Below are 15,772 nucleotides of genomic sequence, written 5' to 3'. Positions count from 1 at the left end.
ACCCCTTTTCCAGGTGATTCCATGTAGGCTCTGGACCCACCGCGAACATTTATATTTGATAAATAAATTTACATGTGTTAATAAATATATAAATGTTATATTTTGCAATTCTCCACGTATCTATAGTAAACTACTTACAGTCGCGTACAGTGACTACGCTTCTGAGTCAAATATCGGTTCATTTATGTCTCTGTTCTGAGAATCGATTCCTTAGGGGTCGACTCTCGACCAGAGAATCGTGTTAATCTCAGAAGTCATCATGGCGCTGACTTCCTCGCAGCAAGGTAAGATCTCTCTCGCTTCTTCGGCGAGGACTTCACCCAGATAGTTTCTCTACTGTTTGTCACAGGAAGATGTGAGCGGCCCTTCACCGAGCGACTGTGTCCGCTCTGTCTATAGCGAGTGAAAGGCGTGTATTTTCTACCGTTGTTGTCTCTCGGAGGCTAACGTTAACCGCTAGCAGAGAGATAACGGACGGAGCTAAAGCTAGCTTTGCCGGTTTGAAGCTGCTGACATTTAAAAGAGCAGCGGCGTTCATAGTGGGCATCATTGTTACCGTTAACGACGGTTAAATCTATAATGTTTCACTGCAGGCTGTGTTATTAAACGACCTGATACGGTAAAGGCGTTAGTCACAGGCTAAAGGTCTGGGAGCAGTCCGCTCGGTAACATTGCTGAGTCTAAACACGGAGGAAACGTAAACGATTGCCAACAGCCCGTCAGCTCAGTGACAGTCAAGCACTGTCCTGCTCTCTAAAGAAGAGTCGGGACTCTCCAGAGTGTAGTAGATTCACCCCCTTAACTCACGCCACCTGTTCCCGTCTCCCATTGTGTTTGATTTTAAAGTCAGTGTTCGCAGAGATAATATCAACAGGCCTCTGTTGTATCCTACAGCTTTCTAGTCTTTGCATTTTCCCATGGGTTTTGTGTCGAAGTATGTATCTAAACCCCAATAAAGCTCGCAATTGTGTGTTTGACCTTTTTCTTTTTACCAACCCTACCTGTCCAGTATAACGAAGCGTACAGTTGTTTCCGAGGCCTTTCATATTTGATGTATGTATACAAGCAGTTTCTCTTTGGTTGCGTTGTTTTTACTGTGCCTCATTTACAGCGAACAGTTTTGACTAAAACATACCCCAGTATGAATTTGCAGAGATACACGGATCTAAAAGGTGGATATATGCAAAGGATGTAGTTTTTCATGAAATTACAATAACTTATTGAATACAAGCTGCTTCTGTGCTTTCTCTGTGTACAGATTGCTGAACTTTAATGCTTTATATCTTTTGTTATTTTATGGAAAGTATGGTTTTCCATGAAATGGGCATTTTAAATGGTTGAAGTGTATTTTATTCTTTTCTCAAATGGGGTCTCTTCTAATCTAGTTTTGAGCATTTGGCTGCAGAGATAAGGAGTGTTCCCTCCCAGTCCCCATGGCTGGCCGATTGCCTTTGAGCATTGGTCTAATCCAGTTGCTTGTTTATTGCACTGAATTTTTGTGTCCAATGACCAGATGGACTCTCAGAGGGCGCATGTGGTTAATGTCACAAAATCAAGAAGTTCATTTGATATATATTTTTTTTTAAACTGTTTTCTTTGGAAGAAGAAATTTGATTGAAGGAAATTTAGCTCATTTAACTTTGAGTTAATGCAGCCAGTAAAATTTCACACTGCCAACATAGCCTCTCCCCAAATTTTACACATACCTCTTTTTGTACTTTTCACAGTAACCAGTAAGTGTTTGTTTTGAAGACTTTGACAAGTCATTAAATGTCTTATTTAAGTACAAGGTTTTTCACTTTCTATTTCGGCCTGTTTTCAGACTGTTGTCTTATTCCATAGTTGATTCATGGATCTTATTTTTGTGAGAACTGGCAGTGTTTTTTTTTTTTTTTAAACACTGTCAACATTGTAATAACTGCCTCTCCTCTTGTAATGATGTAGACTTAAGTCGGGTAAAATTGCACCAAATAACGTGAGAAAGGAATTAGACATAGAGATGCTTATTAAAAAAACATCAGTGCTGGGTATTTTCTTTTGTTATAAGTACTGCTGAGTTTTGTTGCATGCCCTGATTTAAAGATCTTTCCACCAGAGCAAGTGTGTGTTTCTTTAGCAAAATAAATCATATATCAGACACTGTTCAAATTATCCATATTATCATTTAACATAGGTGCTGCAAATGCATAGAATACATATAATCTTGTTTTAATGATGTTAACCCTCAGTAGTCAGTGTTGGATATTTCATTTTATTTTATAAGAACAAACCTGTATTTTCAGTTGTAAATGTCATAATGTTGTTTTTTTTTGTTTTGATGTGGTATGAGGTTGAATTTCTCAAAGCTTTGATTTATAGCAATCCTTGTTAAATAGAAGAACATGTAAAATCATAATAGTGATTTTTATATATTAAAATTTGCAGTGTTCTGGACATTTCAAAAAGATTTCATTTCTGGTGTGTTTTTTGGGAAAGAAATGAAAATTAAAAAATGGTTTTGTATTTTGTTTTGTGTTTGTACAGAGCACCCATTTGAACAATTGATTGACACATTACAGACTGAAAACAATGAAGCTCGAAAATATTTCAATCCTCAGAAGCTTGGGGATCCCAAATATGGTAAGTAAAGCAAGAGAAGCGAATAAAAACATAGCCACTGGTCTCTGCAAATATTTCTGCTACATAGGAACTCAGCTGATGCCCAAGATAAACATTACAGCTTTATTTGGTTTCAAATTATGTCTAGCATTGAGCATTATTATATTCACTCTAAATATATATATATTTGATCAACATTGAGGATTTTCTGTACTAGGGCTTACATTGGGCAGAAAACTAATATGTTTTGTAAGAAAACATAAATGCATGGATAGCTGTGGGTGGTGTTTCTGGTTCATCTGATGAACAGGTGGAAATTCGTAGTAAAACAAATAACTGAGTTTCATTGTAACTGTTAAACCAGTATGTCATAAGCATGTTGCAGCAATGGTATCAGTTCACACACCTGGGGGCTGGGGCATCAGTGATCCATGTCTGATCAAATGGGGGGAAAAACAATATGCTTGGATGGCATTTTGGCAGCTGGTCTTGCGTGTATGTAAGGTGAATGAAGAAGATCCAGTTAAGGAGAGGAAAAATGTGGCTAGTCCTGGCTCTATTCTGCTCCCTGGCAGTTGTGGCTTGCTGCCCACTGCCCTCATTTTCTATGCGAGTTTACTGCCATGGAAGTCTTGATTTATTTGCACTGATGTGCAATGACAAAAGTAAAAACCTATTTTTTTTTGTAAAATGCAGTAATAACATGAACCTGTTATTTGTCAGTTCTCTTGAAATTTTGTTCAACTGAAAAATGTACAAAAGAATGATTTCCAAAGTTTTTCCTCATCAGCTTGTCTGTATTTTATAAATATAAAAGGATTTGTAATATGCCTGCAACACATTCCCAAAAAGCTGGAAAAGGGCTAAATAAAAGAGAAAAGTTTATAGAAATTTCATGTCACGTTGTTTTCAAGAATTACACCGTTGATTAATATAAAATGTTCAAAAGGGGTGTTTACAAAAGGCTCAGTCCTTTTGAAAGCAAAAACAGGCTGTTGTCCCTTTGTTTATGACAGATTTCATTAGATGATTGTCAAGTAGTTCAAGACATGCTTTAATGCAATACTGCAAAGAATTTAGATCTGTTTTCATCTACAATACTCAAAGACAAATTTCACATTTTAAGCAAATAAAATTCAGAAGATGTTTTCGCACCATTTGCTAAACTGTTTGCATGCTGGAAACCGATATGTGTTTACAAAAGCCTACTGTCAGTAAAGAGTGGGGGGGGGGGAGGAGTAGTTTTGCCAGACAAGCCTGGCATCCTCTCTCCCTGTTCATGGCAAAGGCCTCCAAACATTAAACATTTTATATTATTTAGGCTGGAACTGATTACAAATTCAGGATAGGGCTAATGAGTTCTCTGGACCCAAGCTCCTCTTTGTGCCATACAAAGACAGTAGAAACGTGCTGTGGTCAGGGGAGTCCGCGTTTCTATTTTTTTTATTTTATTTTATTTAAAATTTTATTTTATTTTTTCTTAAAGACAAGACATTGTGTTTCTGTGCTTGTGTCCAAATGCACTATCCAGATTATCAGCAATATGTTCAAAAGCAAATATCTCTTATGTTATTGGAGCGATGCATGGGTGATTTGCATGTATGAAAAATTACACTAATGTGGAGGCAAACATTGGATTTTAGAGAGACATATACTTTTCCTAGGAAGTCCATATTTATTTCATCAAGACAATGCCAGGCCTCATTCTGTACAACAACATTGCTTCAGAGACCCAGATTGCATGTTGTTGAGATCTAGATCTCTCTCCTGTAACTCATTATGAAGTAGGAGAATTAGACAGTGACCACAGACAGTTGAGCAGTTGGAGTCTGCTATCAGAATGGGGAAACATTATTTCCAAATTATTAAACAGTGTAATTAAATGGAAAGGGGATGTGACACAATGGCAAATTTTCCTCTGTCCCACCTTTACTGGAGTGTATTGCAGGCATCAAATTGTGTTGTGTGTTTATATATTTACAAAGTACATTCAAGTTTTTCAGTGAAAACATGGAAATGTTTGTGCTATTATCTGTTAATGTTCCAAGAGCATGAACAAATCACAGACTCTGGTTTTTGTTGCATTTTACAAAATATTCCAACTTTTCTGGGAATGCCTTTTAAGTGTTTCTTAATCCTAGTCCTGGTGGGCCTCTGCCCTTCATATTTTAGAAATTCCTCTGCTCCCTACTCACATAAGGCATTTAATAAGCTAATTAACAACTCATTCTGAAGTTAAATATTATTATTTTTTTAGTTTCTTATTCAATCATTATTTTTCATCATTCATTGTTAAAAGCAGACAATATCAGTAAATATTTACTAATTATTTTTCAGTAGTTTTTGTCCTACTTTAATAAAACAAACACATTTTAATCAAGAAAATAACTGAAAGAAAATGTACTGAAAATTAAAAAGCAGAGGAAAAATGTAAATTCATTGCACCCTGACAAGTACCAAGGGCCTGAAAAATGTTAATTATATATGAACATAAGCTTTTGCCTAACTAATCAGTATATCATTAGACTTCCAACACAGTAAATATCGTAGTAATGAATGAATGGCAACTTCTTGTCTTTGATTTTGTGGGTTTTTTTTTTTTTTTTTCTTCCCCCAGAGAAATTACCTTACTGTGTTCGTGTGCTGCTGGAGTCTGCCATCCGAAAATGTGATGGCTTCTATGTTAAGCAGGAGGACGTGTACAATATTCTGAACTGGGAAGAGCATCAAAATGAGGCTGAAATCCCCTTCTCTCCTGCACGAGTGCTGCTGCAGGATTTCACGTCAGTTCTTGAATTGACCTTCTCTAACATTTTTATCTATTTCAAGTTCACATGTTGTGAATATTATAAATATTTCTTTGTGTTATCATCTTCACAGGGGTATTCCAGCCATGGTGGACCTGGCAGCCATGCGAGATGCTGTGGCCAAGAATGGAATTGACCCAGACCTTGTCAACCCTAAATGTCCTACTGACCTTATAGTAGACCATTCACTACAGATCGACTTCAGCAAGTGGTAATGATCATTGCTAAAATTTAATATTCTGAAGGGTGATTGCTCAAGTCAGATTGTTCCAAACTCCTGTATATCAGTTCATCTCATTCATCACAGCTCATTCACAAGCCTCTATCTTCTGAACTTCATTCTTGTATAAAATATAGCCAAGTGGAATCATTCACACAGTTTACTAACCTGGGTATTTTATTTTTTTTCCTCAGTGCTATTCAGAATGCACCTAATCCCGGTGGAGGTGAAGGACATGGGCAAGGGCCACGTTCAGGCCCTGCTCGACTTTCTCCCAGAAGTGCTCAGTGTGGGGGCCAAAGAGGAACTTGCAGTAAAGGCTCTTGCAGTGATGCACCCTCCAGTTCTGGCAGACCTCCCGCAGTGCAAATAGAGAACACACCGCTTCTCTGTCCCTTCCACCTTCAGCCTGTCTCAGAGTAAGTACAGCCCTGCTTTAACTTTTGTAGCCTGTGCACAAAAAGAAACTTAGACATGAAGTACTGATTTCTGTGTTTATTAATCATAGTTTCTTATGGTCTCACAAAATAGATTAGTGACCAGATTGTCTTTATTTAATTTTCATGAGCAGATAACGTGTCATTTTGCAGGCAGCTGCATTTAACCCTAAATTGTCATCTCTAAAACTGTAGTCCATTGATTCTTTTATATTACTTTGTGGTTGACTAGAGAGAGCTAAAGTGTCTAGATGATTTGTGTAGAATGGATATATGAGTACGTGATTGTGTGGAATGCAAAACCACTGTTTAATGTTTTGTAATCGCAGGGCTGGTAGGTGAGTGTGAGTTAGTGCTGATGGAATTGTTGATTGGTGTTTACATAGACTAGTAGGATTTATGGCTCTGTTACTGCTTGCCCATAGGCAAGAGACAGCGCTCAAGAACCAGGAGATGGAGCTCAGTAGGAATAAAGAAAGACTCCAATTTTTTAAGGTGAGTTCTGATTTCCCAGCAACTGAGGGTTAGCTTTTTTTTTTTTTGCATAATGTGCATGAATAGATTTACAGTTACGTAGTATGCAATCAAGGTTTCTTATCTTACCTAACTGTGATTTTTAATGTTTTCCAGTGGTGCTCTAAAGCATTTAAGAACGTAAGTGTGATTCCTCCAGACACTGGCTCAGTGCACCAGGTTAATCTGGAATACTTGTCTCAAGTAGTGCAGGAGAGTGAGGGGCTGCTCTATCCTGACAGTGTAGTGGGAACAGACTCTCACACTACAATGATCAATGGCCTTGGCATTCTTGGCTGGGGTGAGTGCATCTAATTTCTAGTTGGGACTTTTATTTGAACATTGTAGTAGTTTAACACAAACAAAATATCTTCTATATAGGGGCGGGCAATAGGGCCCTAAAATAATATCATGATATTTCAGGGTATTTAGGCAATAACAATATACCTGGTGATATGAAAAAACTCTGAAAACAATTTTATTAATTTCAAGAACATCCTATTTCAACAAAATGTTATTTTAATATTAATTATATTCAACTAATACATTTAATTTCTTATTTAAATTATATTTAATTACATTTATTTTAGTACAAATCTAACAGTTTCAAACATTCAAAAGGAACAACAAATGCTGATTGTCATGTTTGAAGTAAACATTTCTTATTCCTGTCGCTCAGACCACAGAGCATATTGTGTTAATCCTGTTTTCTTTCTCTCTCTTTGTCTGTACCCTGTACTCTTTCTCTGTTTATCTCTCAGGCGTAGGAGGGATAGAGTCAGAGGCAGTCATGTTAGGTCAGCCTGTATCGCTGACATTGCCACAAGTCGTAGGATGTAAGCTATTGGGATCTATCAACACACTGGCAACATCTATAGACATTGTCCTTGGCATCACTAAGGTAAACAAAACAGTGCTTCTGTTATTTCAGTTTCCTTTATACAAATTAAAGTATGTGGAAATGATTTAAAGAATTCTATTTTCATGTTAAAGCCACTTGGAAATTTATTTCATTTTCAGAAATAAGTATCCCCATGCCAAATCTAATTTGTATTGTATTGTTCACTGTGCTAAAAACAGAACAATATGGTTTGAGAGAGATTGATGCATCTTTACACTCCTTACTCAATGAAGCATAATCTGAACGAATTAAGCTTTGTTATATGTCTTTGTGCAGCAATTGCGTCAGGCTGGTATTGGTGGGAAGTTTGTGGAGTTTTTTGGTCCAGGTGTGTCTCAGCTATCTGCTGCTGACAGAACCACCATTGCTAATATGTGCCCCGAATACAATGCTACGGTCAGCTTCTTTCCTGTGGATGACACCACACTCAAGCACTTTAAACAGACCAGTAAGTATAGAACATATTTTATTCTTGGTTCTCATATGTATAAAACATATACAAACAAAAAGAATGTTGTCAGATGGAATATCTTTTTCTTTTGTGTGATTCTGTTTAAGACTATTCAGAAGAGAAACTTGAGGTTTTGGAGATTTACCTTAAAGCTGTTAAGTTGTTTCGGAGTTACGATGACCAGACTGAAGATCCACATTATTCTGAGGTAGGACTAGGTAGTGTTCACGTCTGTTGGTGACATTAGCCTGTAGTTTTATATTAAACTAATATAGGTTCTGTTTGATTAAATTGTGTCTGACACATCCTCGCCGATGTGAGGATGGTTTGATTGTCTACATTTGTATGTGGCAACATGGTGACCATCATTGTGCAACTCTATTCAGGTAATTGAGATTAACCTGAGTTCCATCGTGCCCTGTGTGAGTGGACCCAAACGACCACAGGACCGTGTACCTGTAAACTGCATGAAGGAGGACTTCCTCAACTGCCTTAATGAGAAGGCAAGTCTCTCTGTCTTGTAAACAGAGTAGTTAAAAGGAAATGGAGATAGGAATGATAAAGGAGAGCTTGTGTGTATCATTAACCTTTATTGGCAAGTTGAGAGAACTTTTTGCCTCCTGTAACTGTTTACAGATATTAATCATTAAGTATAAAATGTCAAAAACAAACCTAGGTTTCTTGCTCATGAACCTGGAGTAACATCTAATGTTCTTTAATCAGGTGGGATTTAAAGGGTTCCACATTCCGAAAGAGAAGCAGAGCATTATGGTGCCATTTCTGCACGGAGGCACTGAATATAAACTGTCTCATGGATCCGTCGTCATTGCTGCTGTTATTAGTTGCACCAACAACTGCAATCCCTCAGTCATGCTGACTGCAGGTATGAATCCTGAACCTCTGCCGGCTTCCCTATGAATTGTTTTAAAATATGAAATGTGTTAAAATGGAAACAAGACAATTTTACTGGATGCATCAACTTTGGCATGCTGTCTCTATATGCTTTGTCATATGTACTGCTCTGTAACTAATGCTGTGTTTGTTGTTTTGCGTATAGGCCTTTTAGCCAGGAAAGCAGTGGAGGCAGGTCTTACAGTGAAGCCTTACATTAGGACCAGTCTTGCTCCGGGCAGTGGCATGGTTACACACTACCTCAATGCCAGTGGAGTGCTGCCTTACCTCAGCCAGCTTGGGTACACACAGACATTTATTCATTCATTATCTGTAACCACTTATCCAGTTCAGGGTCGTGGTGGGTCCACTACCTTGAATCTCTGGGGACAAGGTGGGAACACAACCTAGAGGGGATGCCAATCCTTCACAGGGCGACACACTCTCACACATTCACTCACACTTACGGACACGAGTTGCCAATCTCCTACCAACAGTAGGTAAATCAGTGCACTCAGAGGAAACACACGCAGACACAGGGAGAACAAACCAAACTCCTCACAGACGTTTATGATCTTTTATCATTTTATTTTAAAATGATATAAAACTTATTTTTATATATTTTTGAAGCTGATTGTGAGCTTATTTAGTGGCACTTACATAGGTGAGGGATGAATCAGTGTGATATATCCTTACTGTATTTTTGTACTGTGACTATGGATATTTTATGGCTGGTTTGTTTCCTTTAGGCTAACAAATTATCTTGTGGCTAGTGTATTAGTTTGAGCACACCTATAATATTGTATATTGGGTTTTTTAAATAATGTATTTTGAATATTAGTTAACCCAATTTGAAACATTAATCCAGCCAAGACAACTCTATGCTGAGTGTGTATTAGTTGCAGATATTATATACGCCTTGATGTTTTAAATGGTGTAAACACATTCATCATTGGTTCTGATTTTGCGAGTTTAAGGGCATTGTTTTGTTAGAATAAAAATGACCCATTTTAAAGCTAATTCTCCATAAATTAAAAACTCTGGTTGCCTTTTCTTATTACACTTGTCAAACTTTTCCTTCAAAGTTGACAATATGGCTTATTTTCTCTGTTTTAGGTTTGAGGTTATTGGATATGGATGTGCGACCTGTGTAGGTAATACAGCCCCATTACCTGAATGTGTGGTAGATGCCATCAAGCAGGTAAGACTGCACACGTTCCTACCCACAAATTTTGTTCTGAGATACTTAGGATATTATATTGTATTGTAGTTTATTTATTGAACTGTGAATTATGTAGAGCATCTGAATCGTAACCTCTTCTCTTTCAGGGTGATTTGGTTGCATGTGGAGTGTTGTCTGGTAACAGGCATTTTGAGGGACGCCTTTGTGACTGTGTTCGTGCCAATTACCTAGCTTCACCTCCTTTAGTGGTGGCATATGCCATTGCAGGCACAATTGGAATTGACTTTGAGAAAGAGCCCCTGGGTAAGACTTTGTAGGTTATTTATTTTTGTGGGGTTTTTTTTCCCTGTGCAGACACACAGAGGTGAACGTTGAAACAATCTCACATGTTAATGCCCAATTATATATCTACACACATTTTTTTTCTATACCTCTTCCGTTTTTAAACAAATATGAGACATTTGTATATGGAAGTGTAAATGCTCACTTAAAATGTCACATTCATTGGTTTGATTGTCATTTGTAAGTAATCTGAGCAGATGTAGCTTTATTATTATTACTAACATTATGCACTGCGATTGGTTTTTCCTGTAGGCTTGACTCCGGAAGGTAAGGAGGTGTACCTAAAAGATGTATGGCCATCTAAAGAAGAAGTTCAGGATGTAGAAGAACACACAGTCATTGCTTCCATATTCAAAGATCTCAGGAGTAAGATGCAGGTAAATGATTTTACCTGTTTTTTTTTGTGCTGTTCTTGATTCTATTGTTGTTCTGTATGTCCCTTTATGTCTTCAAAAAAAATGTGTTTTGGCCTATGATATGAAAACATATACAGGAATGATCTGTTTCATGTTTGCATTAGATTTTTAATGGAGTTTTAATATCACTAAATACTAAAACATTTTTCTGAACTGTATGTTCATTTTATACTTTGAGTTTTTAAGCAGTAAATATTAAGTTGTCTTTACCAACGCTTATATCACTGGAGCCAAAAACAATTTAATTTGATCTCATTTAATTCAAAGCAGCTTAGGTCCACTTCCAGTGGTCCATTCATCGCATATTTTTCATGCAGTGGCTTTTTGCCCGCAGCATGTAGTGACATTTCGTGTTTTCTGATTTTCAATGTGCATGTATAGTAATTCAGTCCTTCACTTTCAGAAAGGGAGCATGTTTTGGAATAACATAGACTCTTCGGATGCTGTTCTTTTCCCTTGGGATCCCAAATCCACCTACATTCGCTGCCCTCCTTTCTTTAGTAAACTTGTGAGTGCCTGTACATTTTTATTATGTAGCTTTGAGAGCTGCCTTATGTTTCCATGTCAGATATGAGTCTCTAAGCGTTTTTCCTGTGACTTCGTCCTCAGTCTAAGGAAATATCTCTTCCTGGGTCCATCGATAATGCTCAGGCTCTGCTGTTTCTGGGGAACAAAGTCACCACTGATCATATCTCTCCTGCCGGCAGTATTGCACGTGTGAGTGCAGCTGCCAGGTACCTACAAAGCAAACGGTAAATCGCATTATTTTTCATTACTTGAGTCAACTTTAAAAACACACTTAAATGAGGTGTAAGGTTAGATAACATTTGTTAAACGGGAATACAAGCCATACAATGGGAAAGAAATCCCTGAATTGGTTATTGGATAAGGGGTTTTGCAAAATGTTTTCATGTCAAATCTGAGCATTCTGTTCACAACCATGTTGCCTTGTGCTACTGATAGAGAGGTGCTGTTGTCACTCCTTGTTGCCATCACCACTGAATGCTGACTGTGCTAGTTCCACAGATTTGGGTATTTAACTGTGTTCATGAAGTAATTTTAAAAACTTTATCTTTATCTAAAAAAGCTTTATCTAAAAAAACATTATCTTACGTATGTTTCCAGATCCTGTTGTTTGAAGTAAACAAAAAATAGACTAGGTTCCTGTTTTTGGGCTCTATATATTTATTTTTTTTAAATAAGATTCTTTCTTTGCATTCTTTCCTTAGCCTGACACCTCGTGAGTTCAACTCGTATGGAGCACGGAGAGGGAATGACGCTGTCATGACTAGAGGAACTTTTGCTAGCATCAAACTCCAAAACCGCCTCATTGGCAAAACTGGTCCCAAAACTCTGCACATTCCATCTGGACAGACGGTGAGGTCTAGTGAAGGCTGACCCAATATTAGCGCAGATGTTGCCTTGCTATGCCCCAGTGTTAAATGATTTTCTATATTTTTTTCTTCTGTAGAGCATAACAAAATGTAATAAACAAATATAGGCCTCAATGTTTCTTAGACATTGAATGATAAGACCCTGTGTTTATTCTCTGTTCTAGCTGGATGTGTTTGAGGCAGCAGAAAGGTACCAGAGAGACGGAGTTCCTCTTATCATCCTGGCTGGGAAGGAATATGGCTCGGGTAGCTCTCGGGATTGGGCCGCCAAAGGACCTTACCTTCTAGTATGTCGACTGCTACACCACAACATTTCAGTCATGCATGGATAAACAAATTCCTCTGTGCTCTGTATGTTTCTCTTTAGGGGTTCAGCAGTAATGCTGGCCTTTATTTTCAGTCTTATCTACCAATCAAGTTTATTCACTTGTTTGTTTGTGACTGTAGGGAGTTAGAGCAGTGATTGCAGAGAGCTATGAGAAGATGCATAAAAACCACCTGGTGGGGATGGGAATTGCTCCTCTACAGTTCCTCCCTGGGCAAAGTGCTGACTCCCTCGAGCTCTGTGGAAAAGAGAGGTTCTCTATCACAGTCCCAGAGGACATCAGCCCTCATCAAGAATTAAGCGTAATGGTAGGAGTTTTGTATGTTGTTTTCCAAAACAAACGTTTTTTAAATCTATAACTATAGAATTTGATTAAATTAATCATTAATTTAATTGAACTTGTGAAATGTATTTCCAGTATAGTAAATTAATTGTTTAAGAACCTTTTATTATGGTTATCAAATAAATTTTTTAAAAGAGCTTGCATTAGGATTTTTGTCCACATTTGTAACCACTAAGGTTTTGTTGCTGTGTTCCAGGTCAGCACTGGAAAGAGCTTCAGAGTGGTGGCTTTGTTTGAGAGTGAGATGGACGTGGCCCTTTACAAACATGGAGGCATCCTGAAATACGTGGCACGTAGTATGCTGCAGTAAATTCTCCTCAAGGCTGTAGACACAGATCCAGTGTTAGTGCCAGGATTACTGATGGAGAAACCACGATATTCACTGCTGATCTCCAAACAGATTGAGTTACAGACTGGCTGTGTAGAGCCAGTGATTTACCTGACAATTGTTTTGGTCTCCAGTCAGTGACTTATCAGGCCCTGGACTCTGCTGTGCCTGTTTTCTGCTGTTTCTTCTATCTCACCCCAGCCAGGGCATCTGCTGGGGGATGGATCTCTCTTGCACTTCAAAAAAAATGTCTGCTGTTTCTTCTTAAAAAGCCTGCAGTCCTACAGGGATTTGACAAGAAATATAGACTCCACATGGTGTGAATTCTAGTACTCCACAGTCATAGAACTCAATAGTCAGTTCTGGGTGTCTCCAGTTTGGGCTGCAGTGCATGGTCTTTCAGATGTCTTGATTTCAGCATTTCTGTCTGCAGTGCCTGCTCAGCACATCCATGGACTTTCAGTCAAGGTCCAAGATCCTGGTGCTAGGCTCATGCACAGACTACACGATGTCCACACTCTTGTCGGTGCTTCTTAAAGTGATACTCACTGGGGAAAATTTCACTAAGTAACCAGTTGACTTTAGCCCAAAATTCAAGCCTAACCAGTAGAAGGAGAGGTCAAATATTTGTTTTTGTTGGATGGCTCACACTTTGGGTTTAAGTTGTCTGGCTAACTTTAAAAATCCTGCTTTGTGGAACTTCCCCCTGGTCTTCTGTAGTAGTTACAGGTCAATAGGAGGAGCTTTGTTTTCAGTTTCAGCTGATTTTTGTTTTGTTTACTTATGTAAAAGATTTCAGTTAGAGTGTACGATGTCAAACAAAATGCTTAGTCACCTCACATATTTCCCATTCTCCTCTTCTAGTTTATACGTTTTCTTTTTCTAGTATGAATGGTACCTCACAAATTGCCATCTTACTGAGGATAGAAAGCACTATTTATTTTTGATCCGATCCAGAGCGAACACTTTTCGTATTCAGTTTACAGGTGTCACCGACCCCTTTAGTGTAGTGGAGTGTGTCAATTCCTGGGTGTAGTAACGGCAATAAGGAGAGGTTAATGCATAACAAGAAATAATCTTCATTGTTCATTCAGCTTATATTGAGCTGTGTTTGAGCTGTGAGCTAACCATTGAGCAGAATGGTTTTTTCACTTTCCTGAACTCTTTAAATAGTATTTTCCTTATAGATGGGCAAGGAAAAATGGCAAAGACTGATATCTGGTGGTGAAAATGACTGACATGGGTTTTTTGTTTTGTTTTTGTTTTTCTTATTCACCTAAAGATATGTCTGAGCTGTGGGCAAGTGACCATGAGCAGAAATTAGTGCAGTGGTGGTCTGAATTAGAAATGGAACATCTGCGTAGGCACACATTTATGCTTTAAACAATCATAAGTATCAAAGAGAGACATATGACTGCCTTGAGCAAGTGCTTAAAAGGAAAATGCCTTTATGCTGTTGCCTCCAGTTGAAGATGTAAGTTACTGTTTTCTTTAATGTAATATTATGTGATAAGCTAGAAAGCCATCCATGTGAACAGCACTGAACTCATATAAATGCTACCCATTACTTCTTGATCTAATTATCTAAATCATGTACACTATTCCAATGTGCTTCTTATGGCAGGAAAACGGAGTTACAGATTAGAGTGTACACCTGTTCATATGGATTTGGTACTGCTTTAGAGTAATGTCATATGCCTTGAAAGTGAGATTCCATTTTCTGAATATGCGTTTCAGTCTGATGGATTGGCTTTTTTTCTTTTATTATTTCACGCACACCTCTATATACATGTACTAAAATTACTGTGTTTGTCTAGAGCAGTTATGGATATACTGATGATCCTTATCACATTTTACCCTTTGAGTGAGACCATATGCAAATTCACCTGCTGAATAGAGACTTGGTAAAGATAAGGAATTTACTCTCTTAGTATTATAAAGGAGAAGAAAACATATCATTCTGTTGAGTTATGCCATTGTAAATAATTTGTAATAAAGAATAACAAAAAACTTCAGTCTAGTCTTTGCTGGTGTTATTGTAAATTTTGACTTAATCATGTTTACTTTTATTTACTTACACATTATTTATCTCCTGCAGTACTGTCCTGTTAATCTCTAAACATTAAAATTACTGTAAATATACAGGGTCACTGTTTCAACTCCCAGGGTGGTGGGTTCAATCCCCTGCCTCAAGTCACTGTGAGGAGTTTGGTGTGTTCCTCCCTGTGTCTGCTTGGGTTTGCTCCAGGTGCTCTAGGTTTCTCACACAGTCCAGAAACGCACATTGGATTGGCGGTTCAACACTGTGAATGATGGACTGTTGCCCTGTCCAGGGTGTGTTCCTGCCTTGTGCCCAATGATTCTGGGTAGGCTCCGGATTTTTGTGTGACTCTGAACTAATGAAGCAGTTACAGAGAATTAAATTTATGCAAAAACTATAATGGACTTGCAAACAACTTACACACAAATATATTGAAATGTACATTTTAATACAAAAGCAGACTATATTTTCTTCAAGGTATCTGTAGGTTTTAAACCTTCAACTCCAAGACCCTAGAGACTCCAGGGCACTGTGGCAGAGGCACTACCTGCAGCGCCACCATGCTGCCCTAATATATATATT

At 38.0% G+C, this 15,772-nt stretch overlaps 1 protein-coding gene across 1 annotated transcript; it reads left to right on the top strand.

The window, feature by feature from the left end:
* The first annotated feature begins 217 nt into the window (after positions 1 to 217).
* Positions 218 to 15,180, top strand: ireb2 (iron-responsive element binding protein 2). The gene is made up of 22 exons (XM_066668481.1): positions 218 to 284; positions 2,524 to 2,619; positions 5,216 to 5,381; positions 5,479 to 5,616; positions 5,820 to 6,044; positions 6,488 to 6,557; positions 6,693 to 6,876; positions 7,337 to 7,476; positions 7,753 to 7,924; positions 8,035 to 8,135; positions 8,314 to 8,430; positions 8,651 to 8,810; positions 8,985 to 9,120; positions 9,935 to 10,019; positions 10,148 to 10,304; positions 10,596 to 10,720; positions 11,163 to 11,267; positions 11,369 to 11,511; positions 11,989 to 12,136; positions 12,318 to 12,440; positions 12,601 to 12,786; positions 13,018 to 15,180. The coding sequence occupies exons 1-22, from the start codon at positions 260 to 262 to the stop codon at positions 13,129 to 13,131; spliced, it is 2,916 nt and encodes a 971-aa protein (XP_066524578.1). The 5' UTR covers positions 218 to 259; the 3' UTR covers positions 13,132 to 15,180.
* Positions 15,181 to 15,772: the final 592 nt, after the last annotated feature.

Source organism: Hoplias malabaricus, chromosome 4 (genome assembly GCF_029633855.1).
Source record: "Hoplias malabaricus isolate fHopMal1 chromosome 4, fHopMal1.hap1, whole genome shotgun sequence".
Taxonomy (NCBI): Eukaryota; Metazoa; Chordata; class Actinopteri; order Characiformes; family Erythrinidae; genus Hoplias; species Hoplias malabaricus.
This window is presented reverse-complemented; position numbering and strand designations above follow the sequence as displayed.

Excerpts from the sequence above, each read along its gene's own strand:
- ireb2 (XM_066668481.1), top strand. The coding sequence starts at position 260 with ATGGCGCTGACTTCCTCGCAGCAAG. Across the intron at positions 10,721-11,162 it reads ATCTCAGGAGTAAGATGCAG|AAAGGGAGCATGTTTTGGAA; the intron begins GTAAATGATTTT and ends CTTCACTTTCAG. Across the intron at positions 11,512-11,988 it reads AGGTACCTACAAAGCAAACG|CCTGACACCTCGTGAGTTCA; the intron begins GTAAATCGCATT and ends TTCTTTCCTTAG.